The 26,045-nt window shown below is 38.1% G+C and overlaps 1 protein-coding gene and 1 non-coding gene across 2 annotated transcripts in view; both read left to right on the top strand.

Annotated features, from left to right (window-relative positions):
- EP400 (E1A binding protein p400) overlaps positions 1-26,045 on the top strand; it is a 117,330-nt gene that overhangs the window by 62,655 nt on the left and 28,630 nt on the right. The window contains exons 20-32 of the mRNA XM_036753586.1: positions 649-835; positions 1,958-2,124; positions 3,780-3,964; positions 4,875-5,117; positions 7,002-7,166; positions 11,068-11,235; positions 18,339-18,433; positions 19,076-19,359; positions 21,806-22,008; positions 22,102-22,271; positions 23,343-23,539; positions 24,624-24,735; positions 24,924-25,067. Coding sequence (XP_036609481.1) covers positions 649-835; positions 1,958-2,124; positions 3,780-3,964; positions 4,875-5,117; positions 7,002-7,166; positions 11,068-11,235; positions 18,339-18,433; positions 19,076-19,359; positions 21,806-22,008; positions 22,102-22,271; positions 23,343-23,539; positions 24,624-24,735; positions 24,924-25,067 — 2,320 coding nt within the window. The remainder of the gene's footprint in view (positions 1-648; positions 836-1,957; positions 2,125-3,779; positions 3,965-4,874; positions 5,118-7,001; positions 7,167-11,067; positions 11,236-18,338; positions 18,434-19,075; positions 19,360-21,805; positions 22,009-22,101; positions 22,272-23,342; positions 23,540-24,623; positions 24,736-24,923; positions 25,068-26,045) is intronic.
- Positions 22,748-22,882, top strand: LOC118835093. The gene has a single exon (XR_005009443.1). It is a non-coding gene; the product is annotated as a small nucleolar RNA SNORA49 (small nucleolar RNA).

Consider the following 26,045-nt stretch of genomic DNA (forward strand, 5'->3'; position numbering starts at 1 on the left):
CTGCAGGGAGAGAGATGTGATGCTACATATGGTATAATGTGACTTAAAAAGAAATGGCATTATACAGTGACTCACTTATTAAGTGTTCTTAGTCATGCAGCTTGCTTTAGTAGAAAGAACTTTGCATTCAGAGGCAATGAACTGATTTTCGAAAATTCAGTTCTGCCACTTATTACTGCTGGCTGAGTGACTGGAGAATTCACTTTCCCTGTTTTGGACCTCAATTTTATTTTCTGTAAAACTGGTGGGGTGGGGGAGGGAGCGGAGGGAAGTTGAACCAAAAGAGATTTCTAAGATGCCTTTGATCCCTTCCAAACCTTCTGATCTGGGGATGTAATTCTTCTGAGGTTTGGAGTCTACAGTCAACATTTCTTCTTGTGCTGCTACAGCTGTATCATTATACTGTTGTTCAGTTTACTGAATTTTGATTTAAAAAAAAGATGGAAGCTTAGATTTTGAAATTGTAACAGATAAACATTGAAATTGGTAGGAATCCAAACTTGACAATTAGGCCTTTAAGCAGTTGCAAACATTTTGTAGAGAATATAATGCATAATTGTTTTTCAGTAAATAGGAGAAGAATAAATAATCTATTGAAAGTCCATACGTAAATTGAATTAGATAGCTTATTTTTCCTTAAATGAACAGAACTCAAGAGGCTCTTAAGAGTGGGCATTTTGTTAATGTCCTGAATATTCTAATGAAACTTCAGAGGATATGCAATCATCCTGGTCTGATAGATCCTAGGCTTCCAGGCTCTTCTTATGTTTTGGAAACACTGGAGTATAGATCTGCTTCTCTGATTTTAAAGGCATTGGAATGTGGTTTTTGGAAGGTAAGTAGAAAATTAGTAAATGTAAAACAGTAGAAGTGAAGTGTGCATGTGTGTCTGTGTGTCTGTGTAAGGAGTAGATACCTTGTGGACATGTTAGTACGTGCCTGGGAATGATTGCTTGAGTTAAACCAGAGTGTTTAGGGTGGGATTATCAGAAGTCATTCTCTCACACCATCGTACATAATATTATTGAATGGTAGTTGGATGCTCATCCCTGTATTAGGCATTATTTTCCAGAGAAGATTAACAGAGGCAACACAATAGAAAAATGCAGTAGAGAAAATGGAAGGGAAGGGGTAGGGAATTCCAGGTGAAAGGGAAAAATGTTTAAGGTTCCTCTCACCTGTAATTTCATTGTGGTTCCCCTACATGAGACCTTTTGCCTTTCTGTGAACCCCTTGGAAAATTTATTGTCCCCTTGTTGGCCATTCCATTTTTCTTTCCAGCCTCAGGTATTGGTCAGTTTGCTTTATATAGGGGTCACTATTTCTTTCATCTGTCTTCTTGCCTCTCACCACCAGTTTACTTTTTATAAAATAAGCATATAACTTTTCTTTAGATTCCATAAGGATTTTTGCTGTTATTAACTTCAGGGAGGCCAATAAGGGATTTAAAATAACCAATTTTAAAGAGGAGAGCTAAGGAAATATTAAAAAGCTTGTGGTAACAGGCATATTACAACAGATGAATCATAAATAGCATTGAGCCTAATGACATCCTTTACTTCTGTTGCCTCGTTATTCTTACTTGGGAGTCAGCATACAGCTGGGAAAGATTACATTGACTTGCTGCTGTTTATTTTGTGGGGTCCTGGGAGAAAGCAGGGACCTGGTGAGGAGACCAGCCCATCTCACTGTGCATGGTGGGTGGTAGGATAGGCCAAAGGGCAGGGAGTAGTTGAGAAATAGAGACCTGTCACATGCTTTCTAGGTAAGTATGGCATAAGGAGAGCGAAAAGATGAGTTTGATAGCAGCGTACTAAATACATTGGAGTAGAGAGGGTCTAAGGGATAGGATGCTCACAGGTCATAAGATGCCAGTAAGGTGAGCATCATTTTCTTTACATCTAAAGGTACTGAATGCATGAGGTAAGTACTTCTTTTTTTCACTTTTTTAAATTAGGAAGCAGATCTTTCTATATTTGATCTAATTGGATTAGAAAATAAAACCACTCACTATGAGGCACAAGTGTTATCAAAGAAGAAGATAACTCGAAAACATATAGAAGAAATCTTCAGTTCATCCCCTCCACCAGCCAGACCTAATGCAGTGAAACTTAAGCCAAGCAAGTAAGTTGTGTATTAAATGTGAGATTATAATAAAAAATGTTTAGTAGGAAGATAATGCTGAAATCCTTCCCACCTTTTAGAAAAAGAGAGGTTTTCCCTGATGAAGGGGCAATTTGGTGGCATAGTGGAAGGAGCCTCACCTTACTCAGGACATGAATATTCTAGTCTTAACAAACCTCATAACCTTGAATAAGTGATTTAGGTCCAGATGCTTCAGTTTCCTCATTGCTGAAATGAAGAGATCAGAATGAATGAATTCTTAGGTTCTCTCTGACTTAGTATCTCCAGTTTCTCTTGTTTGTTGCCTAAACTTTGGGCGTTGTGTGCACAGCAGCTTAAGACCTTGGGTTTTATTTTTGTCTTTTCTTTTGACCTTTTATGAATTAGTGGGTGTTTCTACTGCTATACTTCTGTTTTCTTTGTAGCTACTCTCTGTAGTACCTAATTTAGGGGATACAAACAGACAGTCTTCTTCCTTTGCCATCTTTTTTAGTTTAAAGAACTTTTGGTTAGATTTGTAAGATACCTGACAATTAAATTCTTACCAGCTTTTGTTAGGTATCCTCCATCCTCAGTACTGAAGACACCAAGTCATTGAGAAAAGGGAAAATTAAATCCACTGTATCATAATCTGTAGGGGCAGCTAGGTGATGCCTTGGAAAGAACACCAGGCCTGGAGTTGGGAAGACATGTTCAAATCTGTCCTCAAGCACTTTCAATCTCTGTGACCCTGCGCAAGTCACTTAACCCTGTTTGCTTCAGTTTTCTCATTTGTAAAATGAACTGGAGAAGAAAATGGCAAACCACTCTAATATCTTTGCCAAGAAAACCCCAGTACTCAGTAAATTGTTATTAAAGGCCCTAGCCTTTAGCATATCCTAAATTTGTTAGACTTTTAGCACATTAATAACCAGATTAATAAATATTCCATTGCAAACTCCCACTTTTTTACCCCCTTTCCTTAATAGTATCCTGAAGTGCAGCAAAACCTCTAATTAAACTGCAAAATAAAACCTCTGTAGACTTCCGTAATTTGGAAATTAGAATCCTGTGTTTGACCTGTGCTAGGTATAACTGTACCTTTAAACTGTCTCATAACACCTTTTGGAAGGTCCTACTTTTCTAAGCAAATTATTAGTGACAGGTTCTAGAAGACACCGTACAGCTCACTTAGGGAAACATCTAATTTCTTTTATACATTATTTTTGTAAAAACTGGTGCTGCTAATTACAGATCAGTCACATCGTCACATCACTTCATAAAAGCAGACCAGTAAAATCTCTTCTTGGAAACATTTATGCATTTGAAAGTAATAAGAGAATCTTTAAAAATTACTCTATAATTCAGAGAGCACAAATTAGTGAGGTTTTGCTGAAATTATATGGAATTGCTCCTTTGGTATCTGAAAATGAGTGATATTTGAAATTGACTCATTCATGTACAATTGCCAATTATCAATAAGCCTTCATAGCAACAAGAGTTATTTTTTACATATGATCTTTTTATGATTAGGAATTAACATATTTTAAATCTTCATAAACAAGACCCTTTTGAAAATCAGAAGTACCTACTCATTTGTTTGAAAGAACATGTTTTCTGTTGTCCCTGTACTCTAACTTGCTCTTTGCATTTTGTCTTGGTAAACGTGTGTGTAGATTGTTTCAGCCTGTGCAGTACGGCCAGAAGCCTGAGGGTAGGACAGTAGCGTTCCCAAGTACCCAGAGCTCCTCACGTACAGTGTCTGCAGCAGCTGCCGCTGCCGCCGCTGCAGTGACTTCCCAGGGGCAGGTTCGAGGAAGATCGCCCATTGCCACGTTCTCGGCCAATCAGGATGCAAAAGGTATTTCTGCAGTAGCTTCATTTCTTTTTTTCCCAGAAGTTCCCAAGGATCAAATTGAGTGCTAACGTTTGAAAAGAGTGGTTTTCATAAGAATGATTTTGCCCTAGGCATTATATGCAGACATCTGAGGGAAGGTGCCCACGTGGTTCACTCCCCTGGAGATACCATATATATCGTTCTAAGAATTTCTTTTGCCCAAATAACAGAACTGATCACTTATCTCGAATTTTCCTTTTTCTAGTAATGATGCTGGAAATATAGGAAAAATTGCGCTTGTGTAGGCAAGTGTATATTAGACCATGTTTGATGTATGTTTTTGGCTTTAAAATTATTGAAACCACATGATCTTGATTTTGTAAATTTTTCATATCTTTAAATATAAATGGATTGTGTTTTTTGAAAGGGATAGAATTAAATGGCAAAAACATAAAAGTATAATTTAACTTTCAAGCGTAAGGTTTTTCAATCTTATTTCCATCAGACCTCCCTGAGATGCAAATTACAAAATCAGTTGTCCCTTGACACAAAGATTGTTTGAAAAAACATGAAAGTGAAATTTATGTTTGTACTTGACTATTTAGAAAATAGTTTTTATTCAGTATTTAGGTTGACAACATGATTAGATTAGTGACAATATTACCTTTCTATTTAACTCTGAAAATGTACTATTAAGATTGTTGATGAGCTCTCATAAGTAAAAATATTTAGTAAGAATTGATAAAATACAGTATTTCTCTCATATTCCATAGGCTATATTGGGCCTGTCCTGGAAGAGAGAGGAGTTCTCATTTGAGAAAAAATGCGAAATAATTTTTTTTCCTTTTTAATTTCTTTAAAATACCGGTTTGAAATATTGTCCTTGATTAAGAACCTCTAACAGCTTTGCACAAACAAACCTTATTGATTACAGCGGCCGCAGCACAGTTTCAGACATCTCAGGCTCCTACCAGTGCTCCAAGACACCAGCCAGCAGCGACCTTCACCACAGCAACTAGCACAGCCAATCCTGTGAAACAGCGGGGTCAGAACTCAGCCCAGGCCTCCCAACTAGGCCAGACCCAGCCCCAGCCCCAGGCCCCCTCGCACACCATCCAACAGAGTGTGCTTCCTCAGAGGCTGGTACTGACCTCTCAGGCCCAGGCACGGTTGCCTAGTAAGTGGCCTCCCCTTTCCAGGTTTCCCCACCTTTTGACTCCAAAGAGGTTGTACTAAGAACATTAGAATGTATGCCAAGCCTTTACTGTCCCCTACTTTTTCTTTTCCCTGAGCCCTTGTCTGACGTACTGCCTCTAGTCAGTACATCATTTCCTGCCATATTGTAGAAGGGAGAGTGATTTCTCCCAAGAGGTCAGTCAACAGGACCTTCTTTCCCTTTCTCTTATTCTGTCTTCTAATCCCCATATATTAGACTCTATGCTTTCCTCAAGCTGCTCACTGTGCTGCTTTGGTGTGCTATGGGGATGAGTAGGAATCAAGGTTTTGGTGTGTCAATTCCATGGCTCAGCTATCATAACAGAATCAGTTTAATCAAGTGAAATTTAATGGATCCAGATTTCACTTCTTTTCCAATTATGTGAATTGGCTTTAGGTTTTTTCCTTAAAAAAAAAATCATTTCTTTTTAGTAGGATGTTCTCTTACCAGATTTAAGCTTGGAGTGAATATTCAAGCCCAGAAATGTTATAATATTTAGTACACATACAGATACACACTCTCTTCTTTTCATTCTTCCATGGGCATTTTTGAGTAGCAAAATTATACAGAGGCTTCTCTGGATGGAGGAAAACCAGATGAATTAGTGAGTGTAGGGAAACTGGCTCCATTTTCAAGCTGCCTCACATCATCTCCTGCTCATGAGCTTGCCTGCCTTTAGTGTCTTAAGGATGAGGGCCACTTGAACATCACCATCTTACATACTTTCAAGGCTAGTCCCCTTTGCACAAATGAATTCTTATCTCCCTTGGGGCTGAGAGGGAGGTGCTTGATTGTATTGAAAGACAAATGGTCTAGACAGTCTCCAGCCTGGGTTAGTCCAGGTTGAGTTATGACTTGTGAACTGAGGAAGGACTACAGTGGCTGGGAATTTCTCTGAGTCCTGTTTCAGTTTCTCTCTTCTGCTCCTCTTACTGAGATGTCTTTAGGCAAATATTCTTTACTAACTGTTCTCTATATCGCACCACTAATAAGTCTGGTCTTGACTTCTTTGGGAGGAACATTGAGACTCGAATATCAACCATTGTATTAAAAAAAAGAAAAAGCTTCTCCTGTTACAACCTGTGCACACTGCCTTCTGAGCCTGTGTACATATTACATGTTGGGTTTCATTTCATTTGCTTTTCAAGTAAAGGAAGCATTTTAAGCAGCATGAGCTGTTTCACATTTTATCTCTTAGCTTTCAAAAAGAATGTAACACCAAATATTGGAAAATCTGGTGAAAATGTGAAACTTAATATTTTGAATAATATGTATATTGATTGATATTGTTTATAACATACCCAAATTTTGAACAGGTTGATGCTATTGAAACAGTTACCTAACCTTTCTTCAGGATGTAATGTTCTCATCTTAACTCTATGGAGTTTGATTGAAAGATTGTGAATTTTCACACTATGAGAGCTTCTGAAGATCATGGGTTGATATGCGAGCTTCCTGGTACATTGCAAATAGATTATATAAACAAATGCACAATCCCTGTTTTTTACTTCTTAGTTTAAAATAATGTGCTTTCTGAGTTTGTAATTGGGCAAAGTAAAGTGAAGACATTTCTTCATAGTTTGGTTCAAAAATGGGTTGTCAAAATGGGTAGCTAAAATCTCTGCCAGTTTTGGTTAAATAGATTAACCAGAGCCAAGTTTGATATTTTTAAACTGGTATTCTTGGTTTTTATACTTTTACAAGAGCATTATTTTCTAAAAGTGTTAGAAAGCAATGCCTGCTGAATGTTCCCGTGGTATCTGTCTTTGCACTTGCTGATTTGTGGTGATGCTTGTACATCAGTGCAACATTTTCAGGTTTTCACAAAGTATTCTATTTTAACAGGTGGAGAGGTTGTGAAAATTGCCCAGCTGGCTTCCATAGCAGGGACACAGAATCGAGTGGCTCAGCCAGAGACCCCTGTGACCCTGCAGTTCCAAGGGAACAAGTTTACCTTGTCACACAGTCAGCTCCGACAGCTCACTGCAGGCCAGCCCCTACAACTGCAAGGTAAAATCGATTAGTCAATAAAATGAAAATTAACATGATGAGGTAGTTGGCATGGGACACTAGACTGGGCACTGGATGTGGGGTCAGAAAACCTGGTTCTTTTCCGAGTCTCATGCCTGTTGCCTGTTGCCTGTTTCGGCAAGTCGCTGCACTTTTGGGGGCTTTAGTTTCCTCATACGTCAGATGAGAGATTTAGCCGAGATGGCTCTTGAACTCCTTTCATCTCTAGATCCTGATTTTCCTCTTATTTGATTGCTCTTTCATTCTCCCTTACTCTCTCTTCATCCATGTAATGCCCCCTAGCTGTGGATGTTCAGGATCTATTCTGGGCCGTCTTTTCTTCTTTCAAGGTGACCTCATGAGCTCCCCCTAGTTTAATTATTATTTCTATATAGATGACTCACAGATGTGTATTTCCAGTTTCAGTTCCTCCCTTGAGCCACAGTCCCACGTCACTGTCTGCTGGACATTTCAAAGTGGATGGACCAGAGACATCTCAAACTCGACATACTGAAAAGAGAATGTATTATTGTTTTAATCAGTCAGTCAGCAAGTATCTGAAGCCACAAAGAGTGGACTCATCTAATCAAAGACCCCAGCCTTTGGGTAAAGGCTCATTAATTAACAAAAACTCTTGGGGAAATTGGATAACCTACTGACAGAAATGAGGTTTAGGAGCAGCTAGGTGGCGCAGTGAGGAGAGCACTGGCCCTGGAGTCAGGAGGACCTGAGTTCAAATGTGGCCTCAGACACTTGACTCATTTACTAGCTTTGTAACCTTGGGCAAGTCACTTAACCCCAATTGCTTTGCCTTTCCCCCTCCAAAAACAAAACAAAACAACCCCCCAGAAATGAGGTTTATCCCAAGACCTCATGTCATTATGCCAAGGGAAGCACCAAATGGATATGGAACTTAAACATAAAAGGTCATATTATAAACAATCTAGAGGACGAAATTTCCTGTAGCAGCTATGGAAATGAAAGAGTTCATTATCAGACAAATAATAGAGAGGATGAAATCAATGCTTTTGATTATATAAAATTTAAAAGATTTTGCAAAATAAAACCAGTGTAGCTAAAATGAGTAGGGAAATGGGTAATTGGGAGCAAAACTTTGCAGCAAGTTTCTCTGATAAAGGTCTCATTTCTGAGATACATAAGGACATGATTGACAGTTTAAAAAATAAGAGCCATTCCTCATTGGTAAGTTGCCAAAGATTATGAACAGGCATTATTCAAAAGAGGACATTTAGGCTATCGTGTCATGAAAAAATGTTTCAAATCTCTAATAGATCAGTGCAAATTAAAGCCACTCTGAGGTCCTACCTTATGGTCATCAAATTGACAAAATAGACAAAAAAAGAAAATGACAGATGTTGGAGGGGCTGCAAGGAAAACAAGGCTCATTAATGCACAGTTGGTGGAACTGGAATTAATTCCAAAAAGTTATTATATTGTGCATACCCCTTGACTTGGCAGTACCCCTGTCAGGCCTGTGTATACCTCAGAGAGATGAAAGGAAGAGACCTAAATATTTGTAGCAAATCTTTTTGTTGTGGCAAAGAACTCGATCCTAAGGGGGTGTCCATCAATGGGGAAATGACTGAATAAATTATGGCATATGAATATCATGCTGTAAACACCAGTTTCAGAGAAGCTTGGGAATACTTGTATAAACCTATGCTGAGTGAAGTGAGCAGAACTAGGAGAACAGTTTAAACTAAAAACCACATTGTAAACACATACAGTTTTGAAAGACTTAAGAACTCCGTTACTATAAGAACATGCAGCTCATCTTCCAACAGTGAGGTGATGGTTCCAGGGTGAAGAATGAGACACAGTTTTTAGATGAGGCCAAATGTGGGAATTTGTTTTTTTGCTTGATGATGTGTTTTCCCCCCATTTCTACAAGGGAGAAATTTTTTTTTTTTATGTATCAAAGAAAAAAAAATTGAGAGGGTTAGATCACCAATCAGGTCTCTTTCAGTTTAAAATCAGTGATTCCATTACTTTGCTGGTTTATGATACATGTCATTCAGTGAGCACTTATGAAGTGCCTACTATGTGCCAGGCATTGTTCTAAGCTCTAGGGATACAAGGAATGGCAAAGTCCCTGTCCTGCAGGAGCTTATTGTGTACTGGCGTAGACAGCATGCAAACAAACTATGTAGAGGATAAATAGGAAATAATTAACAGAAGGAAGGCAGTGGAATGATGAGGGATTGGGGAAGGCCTCCTGTAGAAGATGGGATTTTAGTTGGAACTTGAAGGAAGCCAGAGAGTCAGTAGGTAGAGTGGAGGAGGGAGAGCATTCCAGGCATGGGGACATCCGGAGAGAATGCCCAGAGCCAAGAGATGGTCTTGTTGGTGGAACAGCCAGGAGACCAGTGTCACTGCATTGAAGAGGTTCTGGCAGGGAGTAAGAAGATTAGAAATATAGGAGGGGGCCAAGTTATGAAGGCCTTTGAAGACCAAACAGGGCATTTTTTATTTGCTCCTGGGGATAATGGGGAGCCGCTAGAGTTTATTGAATGTGTGTGTGTGTGTGGTGGTGGTGGGGTGACGTGATCAGACCTGTGCTTTAGGAAAAATCACTTTAGTGGCAGAACGTAGAATGAATTGGAGTAGGGAGAGACTTGAAGCAGATAGACGCCATCCCCTCCCCCACCCCCTTTCCCCAACAAAGCTATTGCAGTAATCCAGGTATGAAGTGATGAGAGTCTGTACTAGAGGGGCGACAGTGTCAGAGGAGAGAAGGGGACATAGTTGAGAGATGTTGCAAAGGTGCAATCGGTAGGTCTTGGCACCAGCTTGGTTTAGGGGGGAGGGTGAGAGCTAGAGAGGAGTCCAGGATGACACTAGGATGCCTCCTGGCAATAAGGATGGCATTGCCCTCTACAGTAACGGGGAAGATAGGCGTGGAGAAGGGTTTCTGTTTTGGACAGGTTGAGTTTAACATGTCTACTACACATCCAGTTCAAGATGCTGAAAGGCAGTAGAAAATGTGAGACTGGGGAAGGGAAGGGAAGGAAATAAATATTTATTAAGCAACCAACTGCATCCTAGACTTGGTACTAAGCACTATTCAAATATTATCTCATTTGATTCTCAGGTCAACCCTGTGAGGCAGGTACTTTTATTATCCCCACTTTATAGTTGAGGAAATAAGGCAAACGGAGGTTAAATGACTTGAGCAGGCTCACATTACTAGTAAGTGTCTGAGGCCAGATTTGAATTCAGATCTTCCTGACTCTAGGTCTAGCTCTCTATACACTGTACCGCCTAGCTGCCTGGAGGTCAGCAAAGAGGTTAGGGCTGGATAAGTAGATTTTAGAGTCTTCAGCGTAGAGATAGTAACTAAATCCATGGGAGCTGATAAGATTACCAAATGAAGAAGTATAGAGGGAGAAAAGAAGAGGTGCTAAGACAGAACCCTGAGGGATACCTACAGTTAGAGGGCTGATCCAAGATTTAGTAGGTGCTCTTTTAGGCTTGCTGTGTTTGACAAAATTAATCACCTTGTGACTAACCTAATGAGTAATGCCCCCAAACTTAGGCATAATTGTACTGGAAGCTTTTCTATCTTTGTCGAACCTGCTTAGTCTTGTGCTGTTTTGCTGCCTTTGAGAACTCATGGCATGATAAGGCATCAGAGGAGGAGTGGAGTGGAGAAATTTTGTTACTTTTTTCTGAATAGTTGTGGTGATACATGTCTTTTCCCTCTCAGCACTTACCTTAATTTTATGTTTATCTTATTTAGTAATTTGGCTTGTTTTTAAAAACTTTTTGTCACACACATCTTTTATATTCTTGGACAATTTAACAGTGAACGTAGTCAATAAATAGAACAAATATTGACCATTAGACCTCATGTTGATCCCTGATGTGATTTAAATTGCAGGAAGTGTTCTTCAGATTGTCTCTGCTCCTGGACAACAGTATCTGCGCCCTCAAGGCCCAGTTGTTATGCAGACAGTGTCTCAGACTGGTGCTGTCCAGAATGCTTTGAATGCCCTGGGAAACAAGAACCAAGCAAATGTTCCAAGTTCGACACCAGGAACTCCACCAGGTATGTCACCTTTCTTGTTCAGAAACAAGGATTCTATTATGCTTAATTCTGTCACATTAAGCTTAATCATCACAGTTGTATTCCACAGTGATTAAAATGAATCAGTTTCGTGACTATTACTGAATGCATAGTTCAGAACTGCAGATTAGGTTTGTGATGAACTAATTTCCATAGATGTGGCAATTAGTATCATGTTGATTGACCTTTTTTTCTTTTTTTTGTCCTGAAGACATTTGCCTGTTCTAGTCTACCAGTGTGCTTAGATTTTGAGCTCGCTAACATAAATGCTTCTTTTAGACTTCTCTGTCTTTTGCCTTGGTAAATTGTCAATCACACATTTAATTGAGCCTAGTCAGAATTTTCACTGTAAACCACTAAATGGAGCATATATGGTTCAGGAGTAAAAAGTTAGAGAGCTCTGGCAACTCTGTTTTTTCATGCCTCACAATCTTTTTTCACTTTACTATTCTTGATCTCATTTTCATTCCTCCTTCCTTGCCCATGTTGAGTCTCTCTCCACTTCTATCTCAGCCCCCAAGCCTGCCAGGCTCTGCTTGGCTCTTAACCCTTATTCTCTTTCAGATTTATTCAAATGATGCTCCAGCTGATGGTTTGGATTTGGTAAGAAGTAGAGGAATCATTGAAGCTAGAATAGTGATCTGCTTCTCATCAGTAGCACACCACCCTTCCATTCACTTTTCTTTCTTCTTTAGTCTTAAGTCACTTCCTTTTCAAGGAAGTCTTCTATAAGAATTGGTCCTGTACTTAGAGAACCTGGGTTCAGATTCTCTCTCTGCCATTTATCTAAGCAGCTGGTTCAGTGCTGGGGTTGGAGTCAGGAACACCTGAACTCAAATCTGACCTCAGGCACTTACTGGCTGAGTGACCTTGGGTAAGTCACTTCACCTCTCTCTGCCTCAATTTCCTTATCTATAAAGTGGGAAAAATAGCACCTAATACCAAGGGTTGTGAGAATCAAATGGGATAATATTTAGTACCTGGCACATAGTAGGTGCTTAATAAGAGTTTGTTCCCTCCCTCCCTATCTGTATGACTTTGGGCAAGTCCCTTAGCCTCTTTGAGCCTTGATTTCCTGATCTACAAAGGGAAGGAGTTAGTTTCGGTGGCTCTCTAAGGTGCCTTCTACTGCTACAATTATGGTTCTTGAAGCTTAATTTGTATTCTTGAAGGGACACTATAAAAAAAATCCCATGGGTTATTTACTGTTGTGTTTTGAATGGATTTAAGCTTAAAATTAGAGTCTTTTGAGATAGTGTATCATAGCAATGGATAGATATTAAGCAGCCTTTCAAGATGGCTAAATTTTTCACGATATACCACGATTAAAGCTGAGTAGTACCTGTGTACCTGAGTAGGGCTTTGTGTGAAAAGAGCTTTTTTTGGCCAAGACGATGAAGAAAACCAGAAAGAAAGAGAAAAACCATTAGCTAGGAGAGAAAAAAGGAAGGGAGAAAAGAGGAGCTTATAGGGAGAAGAGAAACAAAGCTAAAGATGAGAGAGAAAAAGCAAAGAGGAAAGAATGATGAAACATTTATTCTTTCCTTGTGTGATACTTGTCTTTTGCAGAGATTTATTGGCACTCTTAGGGTTAGAACTGATTGACAGATGTGGCTGGGAACCCTGGGGAACGGCTGCTTGGGGTGACCCTTGTTTTAAATAAGCTCTTTCTTCATAGTCTCCATGTCACTGTTTATCTAAGGCTGACCCAATGAGAAACCCAGCCGCTCAAGATTTTTATGTGTGTGTGTATGTATGTGTGTACGTGTGTAATATATGTATACATGTATGTGCACGTGCTTTTATTTGTACATATACATATGTACATAAATACCTTTATATATGATATATATCATATGTATCTATCTGTACTTAGACCCTTATTTTAAACACAATTATGGTTTGTTTTTTTAAGGATTTAAAAGGGAGATGTTATGAAGAGAATTCATTTTTAGAATCTATTCCCATTTCCATTGCCATTTGTTTAGGTATCAAGTAGGGAGTGTTACAAAATGTTACAATAGAGTAAAAAAAAAATACACTTTTACATAATAAATATGGAGTTGTTAATATATGACCTAAGTTTTCTATTGCAATTTTTAAGTAACATTTACATACATATATTTTTTAATTTAATTTATTTAACATATTTAGTTTTCAGCATTGATTTTCACAAGGGTTTGAATTACAAATTTTCTCCACATTTCTACCCTCCCCACCACTCCAAGATGGCGTATATTCTGGTTGCCCTGTTCCCCAGTCAGCCCTCCCCTCTGTCACCCCACTCCCCTCCCATCCCCGTTTTCCTTCCTTTCTTGTAGGGCAAGATAAATTTCTACACCCCATTGCCTGTGTATCTTATTTTCTAGTTGCATGCAAAATTTTTTTTTTGTTTGTTTTTGAACATCTGTTTTTAAAACTTTGAGTTCCAAATTCTCTCCCCTCTTCCCTTCCCACCCACCCTCCCTAAGAAGTCAAACAATTCAACATAGGCCATATGTGTATCATTATGTATAACCTGTCCACAATACTCATGTTGTGAAAGACTAACTATATTTTGCTCCTTCCCAACCCATCCCCCTTTATTGAATTTTCTCCCTTGACCCTGTCCCCTTTCGAAAGTGTTTGTTTTTGACTATCTCCACCCCCATCAGCCCTCCCCTCCATCATCCCCCCCTTTTTTTTATCTTCTTCCCTCTTCTTTCCTGTGGGGTAAGATTCCCAATTGGGTATGTACGGTATTCTCTCCTTAGGCTAAATCTGATGAGAGCAAGGTTCACTCATTCCCCCCTCACCCGCCCTCTCCCCTCCTCCCACAGAACTGCTTCCTCTTGCCACCTTTATGCGAGATAATCCACCCCATTCTATCTCTCCTTATCTCCCTCTCTCAGTATGTTCCTCTCTCATCCCTTAATTTGATTTTATTTCTTTTAGATATCTTCCCTTCATCTTCAACTCACCCTGTGTCCTCTCTCTCTCTCTCTCTCTCTCTCTCTCTCTGTGTGTGTGTGTGTGTGTGTGTATACACACACACATAGATATATACATACATACACATTCACCCATATATACATAAACATATATGTATGCATATTCCCTTCAGCTACCCCAGTACTGAGGTCTCATGAAGCATACATGTCATCTTTCCATGTAGGAATGTCAACAAAACAGTTCACCTTTAGTAAGTCCCTTGCAATTTCTTTTTCTTGATTACCTTTTCATGCTTCTCTTGATTCTTGTGTTTGAAAGTCAAATTTTCTATTCAGTTCTGGTCTTTTCACTGAGAAAGCTTGAAAGTCCTCTATTATATTGAAAGTCCATATTTTGCCTTGGAGCATGATACTCAGTTTTGCTGGGTAGGTGATTCTAGGTTTTAATCCTAGCTCCATTGACCTCCGGAATATCATATTCCAAGCCCTTCGATCTCTTAATGTAGAGGCTGCCAGATCTTGGGTTATTCTGATTGTGTTTCCACAATACTCAAATTGTTTATTTCTGGCTGCTTGCAGTATTTTCTCCTTGATCTGGGAGCTCTGGAATTTGTCGACAATATTCCTAGGAGTTTTCTTTTTGGGATCTATTTGAGGAGGTGATCTGTGGATTCTTTCAATTTCTATTTTGCCCTGTGGCTCTAGAATATCTGGGCAGTTCTCCTTGATAATTTCTTGAAAGATGATATCTAGGCTCTTTTTTTGATCATGGCTTTCAGGTAGTCCAGTAATTTTTAAATTATCTCTCCTGGATCTGTTTTCCAGGTCAGTGGTTTTTCCAATGAGATATTTGACATTGTCTTCCATTTTTTCATTCCTTTGGTTCTGTTTTATAATATCTTGGTTTCTCATAAAGTCACTAGCTTCCACTTGCTCCAATCTAATTTTTAAGGTAGTATTTTCTTCAGTGGTCTTTTGGACATCCTTTTCCATTTGGCTAATTCTGCCTTTCACGGCATTCTTCTCCTCATTGGCTTTTTGGAGCTCTTTTGCCATTTGAGTTAGTCTGTTTTTTAAGGTGTTGTTTTCTTCAGTGTATTTTTCAGTATTTTTTTGGGTCTCCTTTAGCAAGTCATTGACTTGTTTTTCATGGTTTTCTCGCATCCTTCTCATTTCTCGTCCCAATTTTTCCTCTACTTCCCTAACTTGCTTTTCCAAATCCTTTTTGAGCTCTTCTATGGCCATTTACATATATTTAATTAGCATAATCTCAATAAGAATTCAATGATTTGATTAAAATGAAGAAAAGAAAATTTTTAGATCCAGAGCTAGAATCATAATTACATTGAGCCTGATAGTCAGACTTTCACCTACTCCTTACTGTTTCTTACTTTTTATAAATAGAAGATGAGCGTGATGATGTGCTTAATGCACAATAATATTCTTTTTTAAAATATTTTTTCCAATTATTGTAAAAACAATTTTAAACATTCTTTTTTTTTTTTTTTTTGGTACTTTGTATTTTTTTTTTGGAGGGGGGAAGGCAGGGCAATTGGGGTTAAGTGACTTGCCCAAGGTCACACAGCTGGTAAATGTGTCAAGTGTCTGAAGCCGGATTTGAACTCAAGTCCTCCTGACTCCAGGGCCAGTGCTCTACTCACTGTGCCACCTAGCTGCCCCTAAAACATTGATTTTTAAAAATTTCGATATCCACATTTTCTCCCTCCTTCTTTAAGAAGTAAAACAATTTGATATAGGCTATACACGTGCAGTTATGCAAAACATTTCCATATTAGTTATGTTTTGAAAGAAAACACAGACCAAAAAAAAACTAAACACCCAAGAAGAGTAAAGTAAAAAAAAAGTATAATTCGATCTGCATTTAGACTTCATCAGTTCTTTTTCTGGAGGTAGATCACATTTTTCATCCCAAGTTGTTTGGAACTGTCTTAAATCATTGTATTACTGGGAACAGCTAAGTTATTTACATTTGATCAATCATACAGTATTGCTGTTACCATATACAATATTCTTCTGGTTCTACTCACTTTACTTTGCATCAGTTCATACAAGTCTTTCCAAGTTTTTCTGAAACCATCCCCTTCATCATTTCTTATAGCACAGTAGTGTCCCCTCACCGTCATATACCACAGCTTGTTTAGCCGTTCTCCAATTGATGGGCATCCCCTCAATTTCCAATTTTTTATCACCGCAAAAAGAGCTGCTATAAATATTTTTGTCCCTATAGGTTCTTTTCCTTTTTTTTTTTTTTTTTTTTAGTTTCTTTTTGGGATACAGACCTAGTAGTGATATTGCTGGGTCAAAAGGTGTGTATAGACACACACACACACATACTTTTATTTATATTATATATATATATACATATATACATGTATAGTTATACATATATGCATACATATACATACACACACACACACATACATATATAGTTATATAATCCTTTGTGCGTAGTTCCACATTGTTCTCCAGAATGTTTGGATTAGTTCACAACTCCACCAAGTGTCCCAGTTTTCACACATACCCTCTAACATTTGTTATTTTCCTCTTCTGTCATAATAGCCAGTCTGATATGTGCGAAGTGGTACCTCGGAGTTGTTTTAATTTTCTCTCATCAACAGTGATTTATAGAATTTTTTCATATGACTAAATTGCTTTGATTTCTTCTTGTGAAAACTGCCTGTTTATATCTTTTGACCATTCATCAGTTGGGGAATGACTTGTGTTCTTATAAGTTTGACCCAGTTCTCTACGTATTTGAGATAAAAGGCTTTTATTAGAGAAACTTGCTGTAAAAAGTTTTCCCCCCAGTTTTCTGCTTTCCTTCAGATCTTGGTTGCATTTGGTTTTGTTTGTGAAAAACCTTTTTAATTTAATGTAATTAATATTATTCATTTTACATTCCATAATACTCTCTATTTCTTGTTTGGTAATATATTATTCACTTATCCATAGGGCAAGTCATTTAAACCCTGTTTGCCTTAGTTTTCTCATCTGTAAAATGGTCTGGAGAAGGAGATGGCAAACCTCTCCAGTATCTTTGCCAAGAAATCCCCAAATGAGGTCACAGAGAATCAGACATGACTGAAAGGTGACAACAACAATGCTCTTCATCTCTTGTTTGGTCATACATTCTTCCCCTGTACATAGATGTGACAGGTAACCTATTTGATGCTCCCCTATTCGCTTATGGTGTCACCCTTTGTGTCTGCATCATATATGATTTATCCTCCATGATTTAGACGTAAAGGGTGATCGTATAAGCAGATTTTGCCATCATCTTGGTATACCGTATGAACATTTTTACATTATCTTGGTAAAGTGTACGAGATGCTGGTTGATACCTAGTTTCTGCCAAACTGCTTTCTAGTTTTCCTGGTAGTTTTTGTCAGATAGTGAATTCTTGTCCTAAAAGCTTGGATCTTTGTGTCTATCAAACACTAGACTGCTCTTTTCCCTTACCACTGTGCATTGTATACCTAATCTATGCCACTGACTCACCACTCTATTTCTTAGCTAGTACGGGATTTTGTTGATGATGACGGCTTGGTAATACAGCTTATGATCTTATGGCTAGACTGTCTTCCTTCACTCTTTTTTCGTTGATCCCCTTGATATTCTTGACCTTTTGTTCTTCCACATGAATTGCTATTATTTTTTCTAGCTCTGTACGATAATTTCTTGGTAATTTGATTCACAGTAATATTCTTAACACAGTAGAGGCTGAAGTGGCAGAAATAAACTTTTTTCCTTGAGTCCTTACAATACCATAACCCTGTTACTGAGAATGCCAAAAAACTAAGTGTTCTATGCACCTATTTCATTTTTCCCTGAGCTAGTTGGAATAATTGAACATTTTTTTCAGTGTTGTCTTTGTCTTGTATTTAATACTGATACTAGCATGGTTTTCTAGTGGTCAGAATTTCAGAGGAAGAACTTCAAAAGAAAAATGAAACATAAGTTTTCATGATATTAAATTTCTAGATACTAAATTAGCCCATTTCAAATTAAGTATTTTCTTTGTCTCACTTTGAATTATATTGTGTTTTGTTTATATGAAAATAATGAGATTCATTAAAGAAGTTTAACTTTTTTCACATACATGTGAATTAATGCTAGGTATTTTTGAAATTGTAGTAGGTGTTCCAGGGAGAACAGCAGTTAATTCCTTGACATCAGGAGAAGCTGGAGTAGTATCAAAAATGACTAGTCCTATAGGAGGCCCAACACAGGTTTGTAACTTACTGAATTCTAATCATAATTTTTCCCTTTTTCAGAGCAGAGTCCAGTTTATATAGGTTGCTAAAGTGACTTATTGTATTAGTTGTGGTTGTATTTTATTAAACATGTTGGTTTTCAGAAGTTACATGTTAACTTTAATAACATGGCAAGTAATGGCATCTTATTTTTAAAAAATTACTCGGAGCTTTCATTGAATGATATTTTAAAGTAAGAATTTCCTATTACAGAATTACAAAAATAACACCCTAAATATCATTAAAATTTTGCTTTCTTGTATTCTGATTTATGAGGAAGACAGTAAATGCTGTTTTGTTTTACTCTAAAATATGCTTACGCATTTTCAGTATTTATCTGAAGTATTATAGGATCTTAACTAGAGCTGCTCATAAGAAATAATTTTTAAACTTGGTGGAGAAAATGAAACTCCCCCCCTCTAATTCCTTTACATCATTAGCTCCAGAGAAGCAGGGAGCATGACCATTCTGTGTTATGCAGTGTTCATGTACATGGGACCTCTGTAATTTACTATTTGATGATAATAACCTAGCATCTTACCTTTTTCTTTTTAACCATTTAATTATCTACTTCTCCATACTTAAATGACCAAGCTCTTACTACCATTTTACCCAAAGGAGGAAAAGAATAGACTTTTGAAAGAACGGCTGGACCGAATTTATCTGGGCAATGAGCGGCGCTGTTCCAGAACTCCTGTCTATGGCAGTGATTTGTTAGGAATTTGTTCTCTGATTAGTCGGAAGAAGACACCTCTGCGTGGGTCTGCAGAGAGAAATAAATGGAGTTGGGCTGGCATGGTGAACTGTTGTGCTTCATCCTCAAGAAATACAACTGGTGTACTTCAGTGTTTGATGCTGACATTGGAACAACGAAGAGAATCCCTCCATGATGTTATTAATAGGTATTATAACCTGGGCGCACTTGAGTTTTGCTTTTTTTTTTAATGGTCTCATTTGGTACTATTTTAGAATTCATTTTGTGAACTTCTTGCTTTTTTGACATTGTTCTTTTAAAATCCCTCTTTAAAATTCTTGAGAATTTGGTAAAAATTATACTGGAAACAGCACTGAACTTGGGAGAACAGAGTTCAAATCCCAGTTCTGATACTTTTTAGCTATGACCGTGTGCAAATCCTTGTTTTTCCTTAAAGGTTTATGTTTGCTTGTATAGCTTACTTTATAGGGTTATATGAGGAATAGACTTTTTCAACCACAAAATTCTATATTACTGTAAAATCATCAACAAGTATTTATGTGTCTAGTATGTTTTTGACGCTATTGGTATAAATACAGTGAATCCCTGTTCTCTTCTCAAAGGGCTTACATTCTAAGGGAGAAACAAGTACACATACAAGTATATTAAATACATGCCGTTGGGTGTGGGAGCTGGGGTTAAGCAGGGCCTTATGTAGAAGGTGATGCATCTTGAAGGAAGAAAGGGATTCTCTGGCAGAAGTGAGTAGAGGGTGCATTCCAGATGAGGAGGAGGCCACATGGGGCAGAGATCAGGTGAGTTTAGCTGATACTCCCTCTGACAGTCACTGACCAAGTGAGGGAGGGGGAGACAGTGTCTCACAAGGCTGGTCATTGGGACCAGGTTGTGTGGAACTTTTTAAAACCATGAACAGAGAAATTTATATTTTATCCTTGAGGCCATAGAAGACCAGTGGAGTTTGGGTAGGGAGTGAGATGGTCATACCTACGCTTAAGGAAATCACTTTGGCAGCCCTGTGGAGAATGGACCAGAGGGTGCTAAGACTTGACAAAGGCAGACCCGTTCAAAGGCTGTCCTTGTAATATGGGTGAGGTGATGGGGGTGGGCAGGAAGGTGGTAGCTGTGAAATAGAAAGAGGTGGATGTGAGAGGTGTTACACAAGTGGAAACAGCAAGGTTCAGCAACTGATTGGCTATGCAAGAATGAGGAAGTGAGGAGTCAAGGAGGGTTCAAGGCTATGAACTTGGGAGTTGGACCACCCCAACCCCTCCGCTTCCCTCCCCTCCCCTCCCTGAGGGTTTATTTAGTGCTTCTTAAGGAATGTCCCTGCATTTTGGGTAGTAGTCACCAGCTGGATGGTGGCATAAAGCGAAGAGATTTAGAGCTGGAGTGGGGCCTCAGAGAGACAATCTGGTCCAAACCCTCATCTTGTAGAGGAGCATTTGGAGGCTCAAAGAGGCCCAAAAGAATGGACTTTGTCTGTATCATGCAGATAATAAGTATTAGCCAGTCATTAAATCCGTTTCTCTTACTCAGATCTGTTGCTCTTCCATTATACTGCACTGCTTTTAAAATCAAATATAAACAAAACAAACCCTCATTCATATTTTAGTTGTTTACATATCACCAGAATATATACCCAAGAAAATTCATAAGAACTCTTAAATGATAAGAATGACCAATTATAGCTGTTACATGGGGTTTACTTTTTGTATTTCCCATTTGTGATACATTAAGTCTGTTCACAGCTCCATTCAGCCCTCCTAATAATGCTTCAACTTTTGAAATTAGTCTTTGGCTTCATGTTTGTCACCACACTCACCTCTACATTTATTGCTTCTGAAATTCTAACTATATCTCATTACAACATCTAATGTAGTACTTATTCTAGCTCCCTGGCAGAGCCTCTAAAATGTTCCCATCATAAAGATTAGATCAGATTAGGAGGAAAAGTTGAAAAGAAACAAACCAAATCGTGCCTTTTTCATCTTTTTTGAAGAAGCCTTCCTTTAGGCCTCATACCTATACTTGTCTCTTCCCATCAGGATATAGTTACCTGACTTTGTGAGTCTTTATTTTAAGCTTAATTTTTTGTTAGTTATTTTGCATTTCCTGGACCAACAGTTCTCCTAAGTGTAGACCCCAGAGACACTTCCAGATGTTCATAAGGTCAAAATATTTCCCTAATAATGCTAAGATATTTTAATTTCTAATGTGGTAAATGTAGATAGATATACCATACATAAACAAAAGCTCTTTGGTGTGGGTGGTCTTCAATAATTTTTAAGAGTGTAAAAAGGTCCTGAGACCACAAGGTTTGAGAATCACTTGGCTAGATCACAAAATCCTTAAGAACAGGGTCTGTGTCCCTCATAGCACCTAGCCCTGAGCTTTTTATATTATGGTTTAAAATGTTTGAATGATTGTGATACTGCAGATGATTCACTGAGGCACTTATGCAATTTTTGCAGTTGTTTCACCCTACAAAGCTGAGTTATTAAATAGTCTTTCCTTTTTCTTCCCTTTTGTACCCTCAGACATATTTTGAAAAGGGCAAAAGAGGTTCCCTGCAGCCACCTGACAGTGGGGGTTTCTGTTTCCTCTTTGTAACAGGAATTCTGTTCATTTCACAGGCTGGCCTGTGTGCTTCCAGCTGTAGTGGCTGCTCCTCCTTGCTTGTATGTAGCCAAACCACCGCCCTCTTACAGCCACAAGATGAAGATTTTCAAGCACTCTCTGAAGGAGCAGACTGCTCCCTATTTACAGCAATTGCATGAAATAACGAACCTCAAGGTATTGCAGTTTCCTGAGCTCAGACTGGTACAGTATGATTCAGGTATGAGCAAAGATGGATATTTCACAAAAATAAATTATGATGGCTTGTATTTTAATCTTATTATCAGATGCTCTCATGGTATTATCTTTATAGGAAAGCTAGAAGCTTTAGCTATCTTGCTTCAGAAGCTGAAATCTGAGGGACGTCGGGTGCTGATTTTATCACAGATGATTCTGATGTTAGATATTCTGGAAATGTTCCTGGACTTCCATTATCTTACCTACGTAAGAGTTGATGAAAATGCTAACAGTGAACAACGCCAGGTAAGAGAGGACTTGTTGATCACTTAGGGATTTAGCAATAGCCAGCAGCTGGATTTTAAAGAATGGAATTTGTTATAATGCAGTTAAGTAATTTAGTGGTGTCTTGCTATGATTACCTTTTTTAGTTGCCTTTTAGGGTTACTGTCCGCATAAACCAGGACTGAATTACTTGAGCACTCTGAATTTCAGTAAATCCTTTGGTTCTGACCTGATTGACATAAATTAGGCACATAGAGTTTAGATCATGCTATGGTATTCCGGCAGCTTGATGGTTGTATAGTAGCGATATTTTGGTGTTGGCATAAATTAACCTCAGTGAACTATAGGGGTCAGTCCTAGAGGCTAGTAATGTTCAGGTAATAAAAATATAATCTTTTTGTGAAATAAGATAGTTTTGAAATAAAGTCCAAATATTCTTTTTAAAGAATATTTAGTTCAATTAGCGCCTGTCACTAATGAGCATGCATGTCTCCCTTCTTCCTCAGCCTTACTCCAGGGGCTTTCTTGCCCATAGAGTGCCCTGGCATTGCCTGAGGAGATATCAGAAAGCACATTTCCCTCCCCAATAAGAGCTGGATTTTCTTTTGGGGCCTACAGTTGGAGCTGACATTAACTATAGAAGAGCATTTCATTTTTCACTTATTTGTGACTGATGAGTCAAATGTAAACTTAAGCATTCTGAAAATTTCTTTATTATAAGTAGTTAAAAATCACTATGTAAGTGCAGAAATAAGTGAGAATGTATTTTGCTAAAAATTAGGACATTTTCAAAAGTGAATTTCAATATTAAAATAACCATAGTGCATTATTCCTCAAATAAAACAGTAGTTTGGGTACTTTAGATTTCAGAATACAGTCTAATTTAGTATTTAAATGTTAACTGGAGAAGGAAATGGCAGTCCAGTCCAGTATCATTGCCAAGAAAACCCCATGGACAGCATTGGCCTGCTATAGTCCACAGGGTCACAAAGGGTTGCACATGACTGAATGACTGAACAGCAACAATTAATGGCTAATCTTCCATTTAATTTTTTATCATTTACTCTTACAAGCATTTCATTTCCAATTTAGGAACTTATGAAGAGTTTCAACAAAGACAAGCGGATATTTTGTGCCATTCTTTCCACCCATAGTCGCTCTACAGGTATAAATCTTGTAGAAGCTGACACAGTTGTGTTTTATGATAATGACTTAAATCCTGTGATGGATGCAAAGGCTCAAGAATGGTGCGATAGAATCGGGAGAAGCAAGGACATCCACATATACAGGTAGTTTTCATGATAAGAATTCAGTTTTGTTTTTATATGACTACAACTCCGTAAAATGTTTCCCATTTATACCATGTACCTAATAAAAATAAAAGATCAGCATTTTTTCTACAAGGAAGATTAAAACATTTCATCTTTCAGACGATTTAACTTACCTTTTTTTCCTATTCATTTGTACCTCACTAGTTTTCATATTAATTTGTTTTTATTATTCTGCCCTGTTTATTTTTTCATTTGTTTGGCCCCTTCCTCAAATACTCAAATGCTAGGAAAGCAGTTGATGGTAATGAATGTACATACAATTTTACAAAATATAATTAAAAGCTTTCAAAAGAAGTTGAACCTATTTTTCTTGTCATTAACTGCAATCATTAGGACTGTAAACCAAATATACATATGTATATGTGTATACATGCATATATATTTATACATATATATATTTATACACACACACATATATACACACACACACATATATATACACACACACACATATGAAAATTATTAAGCCCTGTGGTGTATACTTTTAGAGCTTTCTATAACTTCTAGTCCCAGAACTGTACAGAAAGACTATCATTCTATTTTTAGTGTTTGATGAGTGACTCTTAGTTATAGCTTCTTATATATCGCTATAAAAACAACCTTTAACTAGACGTCTCTTGTATGATGTCCTTGTTTCATGACAGAATTCAACATCATTTATTTGAGTCTCATGTTTTTGGTATGTAGTCAGAAATAGTTATATGTGGGGTCCAAGTCAGTGGATTAATAGTCAGGGTCCCAGCTCAGGTTTTTGGCTCGACTTCACTGTTGTTTAGTGTTGCTACCTTGGGTAGATCATTTACCTCTCTGAGCCTCAGTTTCAGTCTGTAAAATGTGGACAATATCTGCCCAATCTACTCTACAGAGTTGGGAATACCAAATGAAATGAGTGGAAGTGCTTTGGAAGCTTCAAATCCCTCCGTATTAAACTTTATCATCATTGTTTTTAGAAGTAATTCCTGCTGTTTTATCAGTGCCTTGTGGCTCTGTACTTTTTCATTGTCACACCAAACTCTTTAATAAATATTTTCTTCTTGTGTAGGCTTGTGAGTGGTAATTCCATAGAAGAAAAATTGTTGAAAAATGGAACTAAAGATTTGATAAGAGAGGTTGCTGCTCAAGGAAATGACTACTCCATGGCATTTTTAACCCAGGTATTTTTAATGTGTTAAAAATCCTCAGAGTTGCATTATATCACAATCCGTGGCATTGTTTTTAATAGATAACTCAAAACAGGATAATTATGTGGTATTAATCCTTCACACTTAGAGCTTTGAGTTAGGGTTGGGTATAAAAGTGTTTCCTTAATTATTGAAAGATGTGATCATTTTCATTCTTTCAGCAAACTATCCAGGAGCTATTTGATGTTCACTCTCCTGTAGAAGACTCTGGTTTCAGAGTTAAAGCTGAAGAATTTGTTGTTCTTCCTCAGGAGCCCTCTGCCTCAGAAGCAATTGCACCTAAAATCGCAAGGCCTTTTATAGAGGTAACTTTTCCTGAAGAAGTGGCTGGCAAAGCATGTCCTTTTTAGAGACCCCAACCACTTTGCCATTTCTTTCTCCCACTTCCTCACGTCACTGAAGTTGCCGCTCTCTAGCCTCCCAGGAGCTCTCATCACTCAACCCTGGTTATTATAGCTGGTTCATCCACTCCTTTCCAGATACATTGAATCCATTCTGAGTCTTAACTCTTTAGTTTCCTATGTTAATGTTACCTACACTGCTACTCCCTTGCCTTTTTGAAATTCTGCGATCTATCTCCAACACTGGAGCACCCCAGCAGTTTGGTTTTTAGCTCTTTCAGGGCAGAACAGTTGTCTACTGAAGAAAGACACAAAACCGCTCAGACCTGAATTATTTGTATTTGGGATATAGATTCTTTGCAGTAATCCTTTTACTCATCTCCTTGATTTCATTATTTTCTAGCACCTCTCTGCTCCCGCTGCCCCTCCCCTGTTTGTTCAGTCATTTTATAGACACCGCAGTCAGTGGTGTCTCTCTCTGACCCTGTTTTGGGGTTTTCTTGGCAAAGATACTGGAATGGTTTGTTATTTCCTTCTCCAGCTCATCTTAGAGAAAGAAACTGAGGCAAACGGTTAAGTGAGTTGCCCAAGGTCACACAGCTGGCAAGTGCATGAGGCTGGATATGAACTCACGAAGACGAGTCTTCCTGACTCCAAGCCCAGTGCTTCATTCACTGGGCTACCTAGCTGCCCCAAACCCATCCCTAGTAGCTCTTTCAAGTCTTGTCCTCTGCTTTCAAGTCTTCAATTCTGTCATGTCTTCCTTCAATATTAGCAAATGATTTTATCTCCTATTTTAACTGTGAAGATCATGGCCATTTGTTTGGAGTGTCCCATCTTGCCTCTTCTTCACTTGAGAAAACTTGTAACAGAGAATTGTGTTCCTCCTCTTTTATTAGGCTTATTGTTCTTCCATTTGTTTCCTAGATTGTGTGACATTGT

The sequence above is a fragment of the Trichosurus vulpecula genome, chromosome 1, assembly GCF_011100635.1.
Source record: "Trichosurus vulpecula isolate mTriVul1 chromosome 1, mTriVul1.pri, whole genome shotgun sequence".
Lineage (NCBI taxonomy): Eukaryota > Metazoa > Chordata > Mammalia > Diprotodontia > Phalangeridae > Trichosurus > Trichosurus vulpecula.